The sequence below is a fragment of the Suricata suricatta genome, chromosome 10, assembly GCF_006229205.1.
Source record: "Suricata suricatta isolate VVHF042 chromosome 10, meerkat_22Aug2017_6uvM2_HiC, whole genome shotgun sequence".
In the NCBI taxonomy this organism is placed as follows: Eukaryota; Metazoa; Chordata; class Mammalia; order Carnivora; family Herpestidae; genus Suricata; species Suricata suricatta.
Window position 1 is genome coordinate 40,047,239 of NC_043709.1, and position 13,172 is coordinate 40,060,410.

Sequence of the window (13,172 nt, forward strand, 5' to 3'; positions counted from 1 at the left end):
CCAGAAAATCTGAACTCTTAAAATTAAATTAAAGGTGCACCTAGCAGAAACAAATGGAAATCTCATTTTAGGCCTCAGATTATTCAACAAATAATTTCTCAAACACAATGTGTAGTACATATTTAAAGACAATCAGGCACATGAAGAAACAACAGTAACAGGTACAGACCCACACAAACTACAAATGCTATCTTCTCATAGATTATAAAATAACTATACTTACTATGTTCAAGTATACAAGATTAAAAATTTCAGCCACATATGATTTCAGTAATACAGATTTAAAAAATATAAATGACAAAAAGGCTAGAACTGGAAAACAAACAAAATTAGGAACACACTGAATAGATTTAACAGCAAATTATATATAGAGAATAAATGAACTTGATGGAATGGTAAGTAAGAAGTTTCCAGAATGATGCACACCAAAGGACAGTACACACAGAAAGAGGATACGAGACACAGCGCATACAATGAAAAGGTCACACATATGTTTAACTGGAGTTCCAGACGGAGACAAGAAAAGAATAGGATAGAAGCAATTTTTGAAGATATAATAGCTGGGGTTTTTCTAGAACTGATGAAAACTTCAATCCAAAGTATCAAGAATTCACTGCAATCTCATTCAGGGTAAATAAAAAGAAATTCACACCTGGTTTGATCATCATGAAACTGCAGAAAACCAAAAACAAAGAGAAAAATCTTAAAAGCATCCAAGGCAGGGGAAAAAAAGCCCTCAAAAGCACAATAGTTAGCCTGATTTCTCAACAGTAACAGAAACCAGAAAACAGTGGAATGATGTTTTCAATGAGTAAAACACAAAAATAAAACAAAAATTGCCAACCTAGATTTCTATACATATGAAAATTTCCTTCACAAATGAAGATGAAATAAAAACATTTTCTGACAAACAGAAACGGAATTAGACATCTGGAGACCCATGTCAAAGGCAGAGGGAAGATGAGATACACAAGAATACAAAAGGAACAAATAAAATGGAGATATGCTCTCTCGAAGAAAGACACTCAAGTTCAATGCTTCATTATTACTTGCTTTTCCTTTCTTTCACACTCAAAATGGAAAATTCCTTTACCTGGCATTTATGTCCTATTCTGTCTCTAATCTGTGTGGTATACGTAACAGCACATCTGCAACTGGTTTATTTCAGATTCATGTCTTTATCTAAAGAATTTATGTCCAGATTGTCAGAGACTACTAACCCAGATTCACCAGAAAGACTTTCTATTACCGTCTTATCTAACTACCTCTTACTAAAATTAAACAAGCAGATTAGCAGTAAGTTATAAAAATCATTCATACTTAGTAAATATTCATCACTTATGCTGGCATGAATAGTTAAATTAGATTATTATTGCCTATTATCTTTGTGACCCCCTCTTTTTTCTCTTGTAGCTTGTTCCCAAAGAATTCACACTTAAAATGTGAGCTGCAGGTTAGATTGTTGAAATCCTGATTCCAACTTTTATTAACTGCATGTTATTAGTAACATATTTAACCTATTTATATGCTTCAGTTTCCACATCAGGACAACAGGGATAATTCTTAGTTTTCACATAGGGTTATTTCAAGAATTAAGAATTAAAGATTAAAGGGTAAATTGGAAAGGCACTCAGCACAGCACCTTGTACAAACAAGCATTTAGTATATGTTAAAAACTATTTTTTTTTTTTTCAGGAAAAAAGGTACATAGGATTTACATTTAAAAGCAATGGGGGCGCCTATGTGGCTCAGTTGATTAAGCATCTGACTCCTGATTTCGGCTCCAGTCATGATCTCACGATTCATGAGTTTGAGCCCTGTGCCGAGCTCCATGCTGACATCAGAGGAGCCTGCTTAGGATTCTTTCTCTCTCTGTCCTTCTCTCTCACTGCCCCTCCCCTGCTTGTACTCGCTCAAACTATCTGTCTCTCAAATTAAACATTAAAAAAAATAGAAGGTAAAAGCAATGAATTTTAGAAATGACTAATTTTTATAATCATTTAGAATAACTTTATAATAAATAATTACTTTAAAATACAGAAAACACATACTTGACTAAATCTATCCGGTTATTGATGGCAGCCCAATGGAGGAGTGTGACATTTTCTTTGTCTGGTTGCCGTACATCATAACCTGCTTCCACCAATTCTCGGCAGCGTTCGTATATTCCATATCTTGAAAAAAAGAAAATATGAGATTGTTATTACTATTTCACAAAAAATGGAAAGCTGAAAGTAACATTTCCAGAAGAAAATAATGCTCCATTTGATACTTGGAAATTAAAATGGATTTCTCAATGTAAAATGTTACTTTAAAAATATCAATATTCCAACAGTTTTTCCTAATCCAGTTAGCAAACTCAGTTTTAAATATCTCATCTAGAAGAATGCAATATCTCATTAGTTGAAAGAGAAAAGGATACCAGAAATAAAATGTCTAGAGATTGCTTGTTTTTATTAGTATCACCTCTTAATCCACAAAACACAAGGGTCCTTATAAAAATACAATTATATTTAAAAATATTAAATAACAAAAAAGCAGTAACAAAAAGCATCAATGATTCAGAAGAACAAAAAGAAGAAAGGCTATTTTACCTCAGGCCTCAGGATTCTTTGTTTATAAATTTGGCTTTGATATTCCTTAGAGCAAATAAGAGAGGACTTGTGGGGACAGGAAGTAGGGTAGGTGGGGAAAGAGTGCTAGGAGTTCAAGTCACTGAGACGTAAGACAAAGTACACTGGTAGAGTTTTTATTTGGTAAAGAAGAGAAGGTACTTGCAGTGAGCCTGATCCTACCCTCCCTTGCAGCTTTTGAACACTGGTTACATAAAGGTTTTAAACTTTTTATTATGGAAAATTTCAAACATAAGCAAAAATGGAGAGAACAGTACAATAAACCACCAAGAATCCACCATGGAGCTTCAAGAACCACCAGTTTATTCTAAACAAAATATCACGTCCTTGGAAATATGAGACACAAAAACAAATTTAAATGGGCTTTGACTATACTTGTAATTTCTTAATTAGAGTGGTCTCCAAAACGGGGAAGGCATACCACAGGGTGAGAGTGGGGGAGGGGTGGCACAATGGGACACTAGAAGGAAATATTAAAATGTCTACCAGTATTCATAGGTAATTCATTAAGCTTCACTAATATGTAACAGAGCCTGCATATTGCTGCCCTCGCTGGCTCTGTACTGAATACGTACATGTGTACACACACGTGCATAAGGTACTCAACCGAAGGGAAGAGCAAGAGTTTCACAATTCAGAGATGACAGTGGCACCTTAACTTCTTTTATCTTTACAGAAAACTGCCTCCATGTTCTTAGTTAAATAAACTAGACACATTACTTAAAGAGCAGAATCTACCTCACACTTTAAGTAAGTGACCATGAAAATCTTTTTTTTTCAGTTTATGTATATATGTATGTATGTATATATGTAATTGCTACACCCAACGTGGGGCTCAAACTCACAACTCAGAGATCATGAGTCAGTCGCACATTCCTCCAACCGAGCCAAGCAGGTGCCCTGAAAATCTTCTTAACCATACAAAGAAGTGAACTGTATCTAACAAAAAAGAAAAGTATTTCAAATTTGCTTGTTTTGGGGGGTGGGGGACAGGAACTGAGAGGGGTAGTGACAGCAAATGAGTACACACTATATTATCAACCATATATTCTTAAAATAGATAAGGAAATTGGGTCTGTTCCCCTTCAAGGCAAAAGGGTATTTTAGACACAGTGAGAAAATAACTACTTCTACTTTAGAAGAAAACTTGCTATAAAGAGAATTCGTTTTTAAAAACTGTAGGGTTGAAAATGTTTGCATCATTATATAATATAGTTTCTGAAAGATCTAAATACATCAACTACGAAAACTTTCTCATGTGGATGTGCTAAAATTTTTGACACAATTTTCTAACATGTATAAACACATTTACTATAATTATAAAAATGCCAGAACCTGAATAGGTTGCAAGAATTGTCATTAAAAAATGGGTATTTCAAGTTAAAATTCAGTAAAATATTTGTTTAGTGAATAATACTGAAAAAGTAACTACTGTGACTTAGTAAATGTAGCACAGACTATAATTCTTCTATCAGGGAATTATGTATCTTTGTGAGGTTATCTTTTTTCAGCCAAAAAAAAATCATTAAAACAAAGTATCCAAGTAAAATATATTTGGGATCAGATTTTCATATCATTATAATATGAAATGTTAAATCATCGAAAATAATAATGAGAAAGCATATTTAGTTATAATGCTCTCACTACATAAATAACACTTGGGATAAATATATATACCAATTTCCCCTATATTAATCTACAGATTCAATGAAATTCTAATTAAAATCCCAAATGAGTATCCCAAAATCCCAAATGAATTTCTCAAGTAGAACTTAAATTTCATTTGTGGGGCCATCTGAGTGGCTCAGTCATTTAAGTGTCCAACTTCAGCTGAGGTCATGATCTCTCAGTCCGTGAGTTCATGCCCCACATAGGACTATATGTCTCCCTCTCTCTGCCCCTTCTCTCTCTCGCTCTCTCTCAAAAATAAACATTACAAAAGATAAAATAAATAAAATTCATTTGTGAAAGTAAAAGACCAAAAATAGCTAAGTTAATTGTGAAGACTAAGAAATGATTAAAACAATATATGTTATATTTTGATGAAATGGGTTAGACTGACGTCAGCATCAGGGTAGTATAAGACATCCATCGTTTGTCCCCCTTCCAACAACAATAATCTGGCATCTATTCGTGGACAAAAGTGCCTCTGCAGGAGGCAGAGGGATCCAGCACCACACCAGAAGGGAGATGAGACGTCTCTTCCACCCACGTGCTGGTTAACAGGCATACAGATCTCAGTGGCCCAGCCATGGACCCGGCAGTAGCCCTTGACCTTGTTACAGCCCTTCCGGGCAATGGTCTGGGAACCCTGGACAACACTGTCTTAGACTACCCACACCACAGTGAGAGAGCCTTGTGGAAGTCTAGGTGTCCAGAGGAGAAGTTCTACCACATTGTTGCAGGAAAAAAACTTGAGGTTTGGACGCAATGGAGCGGAGTACTGAATGGTGAGCTGCATGACTGGGAGGTGTAAAGAGGGCAGGAGAGCAGCAAAACAGGACTTTGAAGGGCACCAACATGATACATATCTCACACTAGAACTTCTTGTGGACTCCCACCAAAATACATAAAAGAACTTTTACAAATCAATTACAAAAAAGATATAAGAACTCAAAATGGGTAAAAGATTTAACATGTCAGTTTGCACAGGAAGAAATCCAAATGGCTAATAAACATAGGAAATATATTCAACATTATTTGTTATCAGAGAAAAGCCAATCAAAACAGAAAACCATTTCACAATCATTAAACTGACAATTATTAGTGTGACAAAACTAGGATTTGGCAAGAAGTGGTCAAAGAAGAACTCATTTCCTGCAGATTCAAGTACAAATTGGCACAGCCACTTTGGAAATCAATTTGGCAATAGTTGGTAAAGCTGAAGGAACATACTGAAGAAGTCAGAAATTCCACTTGAGTTTTCTACCCTAGAAGAACTCTTATTTATGTACACAGAAAAACAGGAAGAAGGATATTTATTGACGCAATGTTTGTAATACTAAAGAAGTACTGCAGAAACAGTTTTAAGCGTCCCTCAGTAAGTAGAATGATAGAATAATACAAAGCAGTTAAACAATAAATTAGGTCCGTGGCACACCTGAGTGGCTCAGTTGGTTAAGTGCCCATCTCTCGATTTTGGCTCAGGTCATGACCTCACGGTCAGGAGAACAAGACCTGCACCGGCTCTGCACTGGGCACAGTGCCTTACTTATGATTCTCTATCCCCCTCTGTCCCTCTCTTGCTTACTCTCTCTCTCTCTCTCTCTCTCTCTCTCTCTCTCTCAAAAAAAAAATAAATAAAATAAAATAAATTAGGTCTTTATCAATACTGATAAATCAATAAAGGTATACAGTTTTTTTTTTATTTTTAAAAAACTGCAAAATAATACGTAAAGTTGAATATAATTAGGGACATCTGGGTGTCTCAGTTGGTTAAGCAACTGACTCTTGGTATTGGCTCAGGTCATGATCTCAAGGTTCATGGGTTTGAACTCTCCATCGGACTCTGTGCCAATAGCACGGAGTCTATTTGGGATTCTCTCTCTCTCCCTCTCTCTCTCTCTCTCTCCCAAAACAAATAAATAAGCTTAAAAAAAAGAGTAGAATACAATTTATATAAATTTCAGGCATATGTTACAATAGCATATTTTCTTATAGATGTTTATAGAAATAAATGTACAGAATGTTCATGAGAATAATTCACAGCTCTTTCAAAAAAGGTTCCCTTGAGGAGAAGGAAGAGAGCACACTGAGCAACCTATAGCAATTACAGCAAAATGTTAGGATCATCTGCTTAATCTGCTTAATCTCTACACTTCACACTGTAGGACCGAAATGTTTCACAATTTAAATAAGTGTTTTTAAAGGTAGAAATTACAGACAGATACTCTTCATGAAATAGAGTAGTTAAAAGACTATGTAAGGAAAAAGAAGGGTGGTTGTTTTCTTCTTAGATCAAAGATACTGGGCTTTATCTGCTGATAGAAATGATGCATTTGGGTGAGACAGATTAATCACAAATGGAAGAAAGGAGATCACAAAAGGAGCAGTCTCAAAAGGAAAGATGAATGTAAAACAGTGTAATCGGTTTGCTAAATACAGGTGGCACAATATGCTTTGATATTTAACTATACATAACATTCAAGAAGGCAGAGTGACATCAGTGAACTAAAAAACTTAGAAAGTTTGTCTCTCCACAAAACTAATGAAAAAACTGGCAACAAAAACTGTCAGAATCCACTCTTTTAGAACTCTGGAAATTAACCAAAGGCTTTTAACAATCCAAGGAGCATTCAGTCAAAAAAAGCAGGTGAATTTCTGTAAGAACAGAGAGCTTTGTGATATTTTAACATATCATAGTCCCAGCCTCTCTGCTCCCCAGCAGCCTTGAAAAATGTTTGTATTCCTGGTACTGGAGTCACTGGCTAGACTCCAAGACCTGACCTTTACTGTGCCCACCTGCTTGAAGTCACCAACCTTCATCCCACATTTTTCCTTAAGTTCTTCTTTCCAGCTTATCTCTTAACTTAGAAACAGAAACCAAAACCACCCCTCAAGCAATAGCAACTGTCCAGCCCAGACCATCCAGACCAGTTTGAGCATAACCCCTGAATCACACCTGCACAGACAATGAAATAACCTCTAGAATGACTGACAATTACCTTTGCCTCATTATAAGACCAAATCTCTGCCCAAGGAGGAGCACATGCCTTTGAAAAAAAAAATTTTTTTATTGTTTATTAATTTTTGACAGAGACAGAGTGAGAAGGGGCAGAGAGAAAGGGAGACACAGAATCCAAAGCAGGCTCCAGGCTCTGAGCTGTCAGCACAGAGCTGGATGCAGGGCTCGAACCCACGAACCACGAGATCATGACCTGAGCCAAAGTCGGACACCCAACCAACTGAGCCACCCAGGCACCCAGAGCACATGTCTCTTTTACATAGCATACAATGTATGTACAGGCAGGTTTCCTTTTCCTTAAGGTATCTGTGCAACCTATGCCCATCTCTACATATGATGACAAGGATCTTCTTTTTAAATATTCATCTTCACACTAAATAAAAGGAACCCATCCACCTTTGCTCAGGCAGTCACAGCTTTGCATGTTATTCCACTTGACCTCCTTTGCTGCAAATAGTTTAACTAATGTGACAACTCCACCTAGTGAATCTGTGACTCACTAAGGAGCAAATTCACGTTGGTTCCCTTACACTAGTACCAGAGTAAGCAGAATAGGGACAGGGTCCTTGCAAAGCCTTATTCCAAAAGAGAAGTCACTGTTTGACCTGTTTGGTGGTTCTCCAGAAGAGTCCACTTGAAAGGCGTATCTACTGAACCTCACTTAAACTCATTAAAAGCTTCTGTCTGAGGACTGTCAAATGTTGGAACAGTTGCTTGAGAGGATGTGTAACAGCTGGGGCAAACAGACAAATTTGAGGAAAGAAGCAATGGCTGAGAAATGAGATAACCATAGGGGCTTTGAAAAGCTCAGACATATTCCTAGAAATCTAGAAAGCTATGCACAAGCATAAGGTTATGCGCACAGATTCAACAAAGACCTAAGAAAACCCTAAGCTCTCATGTCAGATTGACTCTGAGGTTCCAGGCAAGCAGACAGTGAAGGCTAAGGCATTGGAAAGCTGCCTGGCAGAGAATGGAGAATCTAAACCATTCAGAGAATCACTCAACAGAGATCAGGAACTTACTGGTTCTAGGGATTTAAGAAGTTTCTGGGGCGCTTGGGTGGCTCAGTTGGTGACTCAGGTCATGACCTCACAATTCTGTGAGTTCAAGCCCCACACTGGGCTCTGTACTGACAGTGTGGAGCCTGCTTGGGATTATTTCTCTCTCTCCCTCCATCTCTGCTCCTCCCTCATTCACACTGTCTCTGTCTCTCTCAAAATAAATAAACTTAAAAAAAAAAGTAATTTCTGTTCAATCATTTACTTACCATTAACTGAACTGAGACTTCAGTGGCCACACATGACAAAGATAACAGAGTTTAGAGAATTAATTTAGAAATGGCACAAATAATAGTAACAAACCCCAGGAGAATCTGATATTAGAACTGTGACCTCGGGGCGCCTGGGTGGCACAGTCAGTTGAGCGCTGGCTTCGGCTCAGGTCATGATCTCACGGTTCGTGGATTCAAGCCCCACGTCTGGCTCTGTGCTGACAGCTCAGAGCCCGGAGCCTGCTTCAGATTCTGTGTCTCCCTCTCTCTCTGACCCTCCCCTGCTCACGCTGTCTCTCTCTGTCTCTCAAAAATAAATAAAAAATATTAAAAGAAAAAAAAATTTAAAAAAAAGAACTGCGATCTCATATAATTTTAACAGTATAGTTTTCAACAAAAAAATTACAAGACATGCAAAGGAACAAGAAAGTATAACCCACGCATAACTGTCCCTACGGAATCCCAGACATTGGACTGACTAGACAAAGTCCTTTAAATCAGCCATGGTAAATTTGTACAAAGAGCTAAAATATGAAAACAATATCTCACCAAATAGAGAATCATCAATAAAGAGAAAGAAATACATGTGCTCATATCTTACTTAAAATATAGATATCAAAGAAGTGAGCAACTATAACAAAAAAACTTACTGTGTAGCCTTAACTATGTCCCATGTGCTGTAATCATCAATATGAGTTTTCCGTCCAAGAGGTTCACCATATCCATGGTTATAATGGCTTTGAGGTTTGATTTCCTATTAAAGAGTAAATTACACAAAGGCAGAAGTTCAGAAAAGAGATACAGACAACATTTCAAAATTATACTACCACTTTTGCACTGTTTGAAGAATGTTCATTACTGAAATGGTTAAGTTTTACCTAATTCTAAAATCTGTCCTCTTCAGAGAAAAAGCGTGTTCAAATAGATCTACCCCTTGTACATACTCTCAAAACAGAAAAGCTGCCAAACTAGAAATGAATGACAAATTTGTAACTGAAATTCATCTTTAGCTTCACAGAACTCTTAATTTCAAATCAACTCTTATTCTCTCAGACCAATTTGTCTTTTATTCCTACATAATCCCTACCTTGAGCATTCTATTTTTTATTTTTGAATTTATTTGAGTATAGTGGACATGCAATATTACATTAGTTTCAGGTGTACAACATAGTGATTCAACAAGTTTATATATATCTAACACTCTAAAGCCTTCATCATATGCCACGGGGCACCTGAGTGGCTCAGTTAAGTGTCCAACTCGTGATTGCGGCTCAGGTCGTGATCTCACGTTTCCATGAATTTGAACCCCGCATTGGGCTCTGTGATGACAGCACAGAGGCTGCTTGAGAGTCTACCTCTTTCTCCACCTTTCCCCGCTCACACTTTCTCACTCTCAAAATAAACAAATAAAGTTTAAAAAAAGTTTTAGGAGTGCCTGGGTGGCTCAGTCAACTGAGCATCCAACTTCAGCTCAGGTCATGATCTTACAATTTGTGGATTTTAGCCTCCCATCAGGATCTGTGCTGACAGCTCAGAGCGTGGAGCCTGCTTCAGATTCTATGTGGTCCCCCTCCTCCCTGCCCTTCCCCCACCTGTGCGTGTGTGCATGTGCGTGTGTGTGTGTGTGCGCGCCCGCACGCATTCTCTCCCCCCACCAAAATATTTAAAAGTTTCTTTAAAAAAATTTCAAGCTTTCATTACATGCCAAATAAACTCTAAGGTGGTAAAGAAATCAACGAAGATTATTATTTTCAGATATTATCTTTTCTTATATTCCTTTATGCTAGGGGCTTGTTAAGCATGTACCATGAGGTGAGTAAGGAACAATGGGCAATTCTGATAAAATGTAAATCTACTAAAATAGTTCTAAAAAGATCACACTCCTAATTTTAAATAGTTTTCCAGAATATTACATCCATTCAAAGCTTATGTGCTGTAATTTTCTATTTAAAATACAAACCGTGTTATGCATGTCAGCTTCCTCAATATAACACAGCAGTAAGATACAATTATGTTTCTTTTACGTGACAGCAAAACACAGAGCACTTTTGTCCTGCTGTACATAAAACACTATACAATGTACTGCAACCTCAGGCCAGAACATGGGAAGGCCAGTGCAAAGTTTAAGAGGGTGCAAAAAAATTCAGTCACTAAGAATAAAAGTGCCCAAGTGTCCATCAATAGATAATAAAGATGTGGTATATACAGTGGAATATTAGCCATAAAAAAGAACGAAAACTTGCCATTTGCAGCAACATGGATGGAGAGTGGGTATAATGCTAAGTGAACTAAGTCAGAGAAAGACAAATATACATGATTTTACTCATATGTAGTATTTAAGAAACAAAGAAAAAGAGACAAACCAAAAAACAGGCTCTTAAGAACAAACTGATGGTTACCAGAGGTGAGGTGGGTGAGGGGATGGGTGAAATGGGTCAAGGCGATTAAGAACACAACTATCATGAGCACTAAGTAATGCAGTAATTCTGATAGAAGCAGCTTGGTACAACAGAAAAAGTCCTAGACTGAGAAGCTATGGAATTCAAAGTCAGCCATTTTCTTATCCAGGCTACACCCAGTCAGGCAATTCACTACTGTAGGATTTCAAGTCCCTTATTTGTAAAAAGAGAAGGATGAATACTCTCTGCCCCTCCCCAGGTCTCATATGCTGAGCGCTCTCTCTCTCTCTCTCTCTCTCTCTCAAAATAAAAAAACTTAAAAAAAATGAGAGAGAGAAGGATGAATAAGATCTGGTCATAGTTCCTCTGAGGTGCCTCAAGGACCAACACCACGGTGTCAGAGAGCTTCACAACTCTCAATTCTTTAAACATAGCACTTTGTTATCTACCCTGCCTTTTAGGTACTGAGGTTTTATATAAGATTTACTTGAAAAAAGATCAGCCGCTTTTTAAAAAAAACGTTTAAGAACTACTAGATTACAATTCCTGCAGGACCCCTTCTAAGGCTAACACAATGATTTTCTGTACTGGAGTAAAGAAATTACGCCATATGAAGATCCTTAAAATACCTAGCTTGCAGCCAAGGTTTATTACAACCCTGGTGTTGAAGAGAACTGGAAAGAGAACGCACCTCCCCAGTCTAATGCTGAAGCAGTAGCTAAGACTGAGCGGACCTGGGAGAGCTCAGCTGCTGCACACTGCTGCAGAGAGAAATCAACATGACAGAACCGAGACTCACACAGCAGGTGGAGGCAAAGGCTGGCTTGTGTATCAAGAGGAGAGATGCCACAATACACGTTTATTCACATGTCCAGATGGAATATAACCAATCAGCTACCACGTGTCTGTGTGCAATCTAGTTAACTTTTTTTTAAATGCCAGACTTATTAAATCTTTAGGTTACATTCATTTTAAAAAGCAGCAGTGGGAGGGGAGACGTCTGGGTGGCTCGGTTGGTTGAGGGTCTGACTCTTGGTTTTGGTGCAGGTCATGATCTCAGAGTTTTATGAGATCAACCCCACTCCTGGCTCCATGCTGACAGTGTGGAGCCTGCTTGGGATACTCGCACCTCCTACCTCTCTGCCCCTTCCCTCCTCATGTGCACATGCTCGCTCGCTCGCTCTCTCAGAATAAACTTTAAAAAAAAAAAACTTTAAAAAAATTAGCAGTCTCCAACATAAAGGCTAATATGCTTGATATAATGCTGCTAACAAACACAGCCAAGGATATAGTTCCCTCAATGGCAGATGATATTGAAAGGAGTCTGAAAACAACAGGGCCACACAGAGAATTCAGGGCAGCACGAATGACGGGTTCCCAGGTCAGCCACACTCCCAGAAGAACATACAGATACCGATGTGAGAGAAGGACGGTTCACCTGGCGAGAGAAGGATGCATCTTCCTGTTCTTGGGGAGTGTGTGTATTCCCTGGACTCTTCTGACTGTTCTGGACTCTCTGGCCATACACCAAGCTCTGAGAAAAGCATGAATAACATCACATTTGACAAAATAGGCAAAGGATATGAAGAGAATTCAAAGGGGGCAAAATACAATTTCTGGAGAGAGAGAAAGAAAGCAACAGAAATGAAAAGATGCCCTAATTCCAAACTTTCCCCCCAAGAAGAGGGAGAAATCAATTCTAGGGCATATACCCGTTACCTACAAGGCCCATGTTACCGCCTGCCTTTGGTGCATAGCTCACATACACAGTGAATTAGCAAGCCGGCAGGGATTAAGTGTATGCCTGTGACTTGCACTGTGTAAATGTCTGCTGTCAGGTATCACTGTAATAGGATAGATTCTGAATCAAGAGGTGAAATGTACTTAATTATATAATATTGAGTTGCTCAAATTTAATTCCATTAAATGGAGGAGATAAAATTAGAGCACTATAAAGGGTTTCTGAGAGGAACAAAGGAAAGGAAAAAAGGTCTATGCACACTTGACTTACTTTTAAGTCCCAGCTAAAATTGACAAGCCAAATGTGAGAACTTCTTAAAAACCTGAGGTAGTGATGGATACCATAAGGAATTTTTAAAAAGGAATATCAATTATATATTTTAAAAAGACAGTATAAGAATAAAACAAATGTAACCAAAGAACAATGAATAAGGAAAACCAGC

General features: G+C 37.8%; 1 protein-coding gene across 4 annotated transcripts in view; it reads right to left on the bottom strand.

Moving 5' to 3' along the window:
- Window positions 1–13,172, bottom strand: part of ZDHHC17 (zinc finger DHHC-type containing 17) — a 91,214-nt gene that overhangs the window by 57,269 nt on the left and 20,773 nt on the right. For 2 of the 4 annotated variants that reach the window (XM_029954304.1, XM_029954303.1), the window contains exons 2-4: window positions 12,428–12,523; window positions 9,241–9,344; window positions 2,052–2,174 (exon numbers count right to left, since the gene is read on the bottom strand). In XM_029954304.1, coding sequence (XP_029810164.1) covers window positions 2,052–2,174; window positions 9,241–9,344; window positions 12,428–12,523 — 323 coding nt within the window. Of the gene's footprint in view, window positions 1–2,051; window positions 2,175–3,478; window positions 3,535–9,240; window positions 9,345–12,427; window positions 12,524–13,172 lie in introns of those variants that run through there. The other 2 variants (XM_029954305.1, XM_029954306.1) reach the window with 2 other exon arrangements.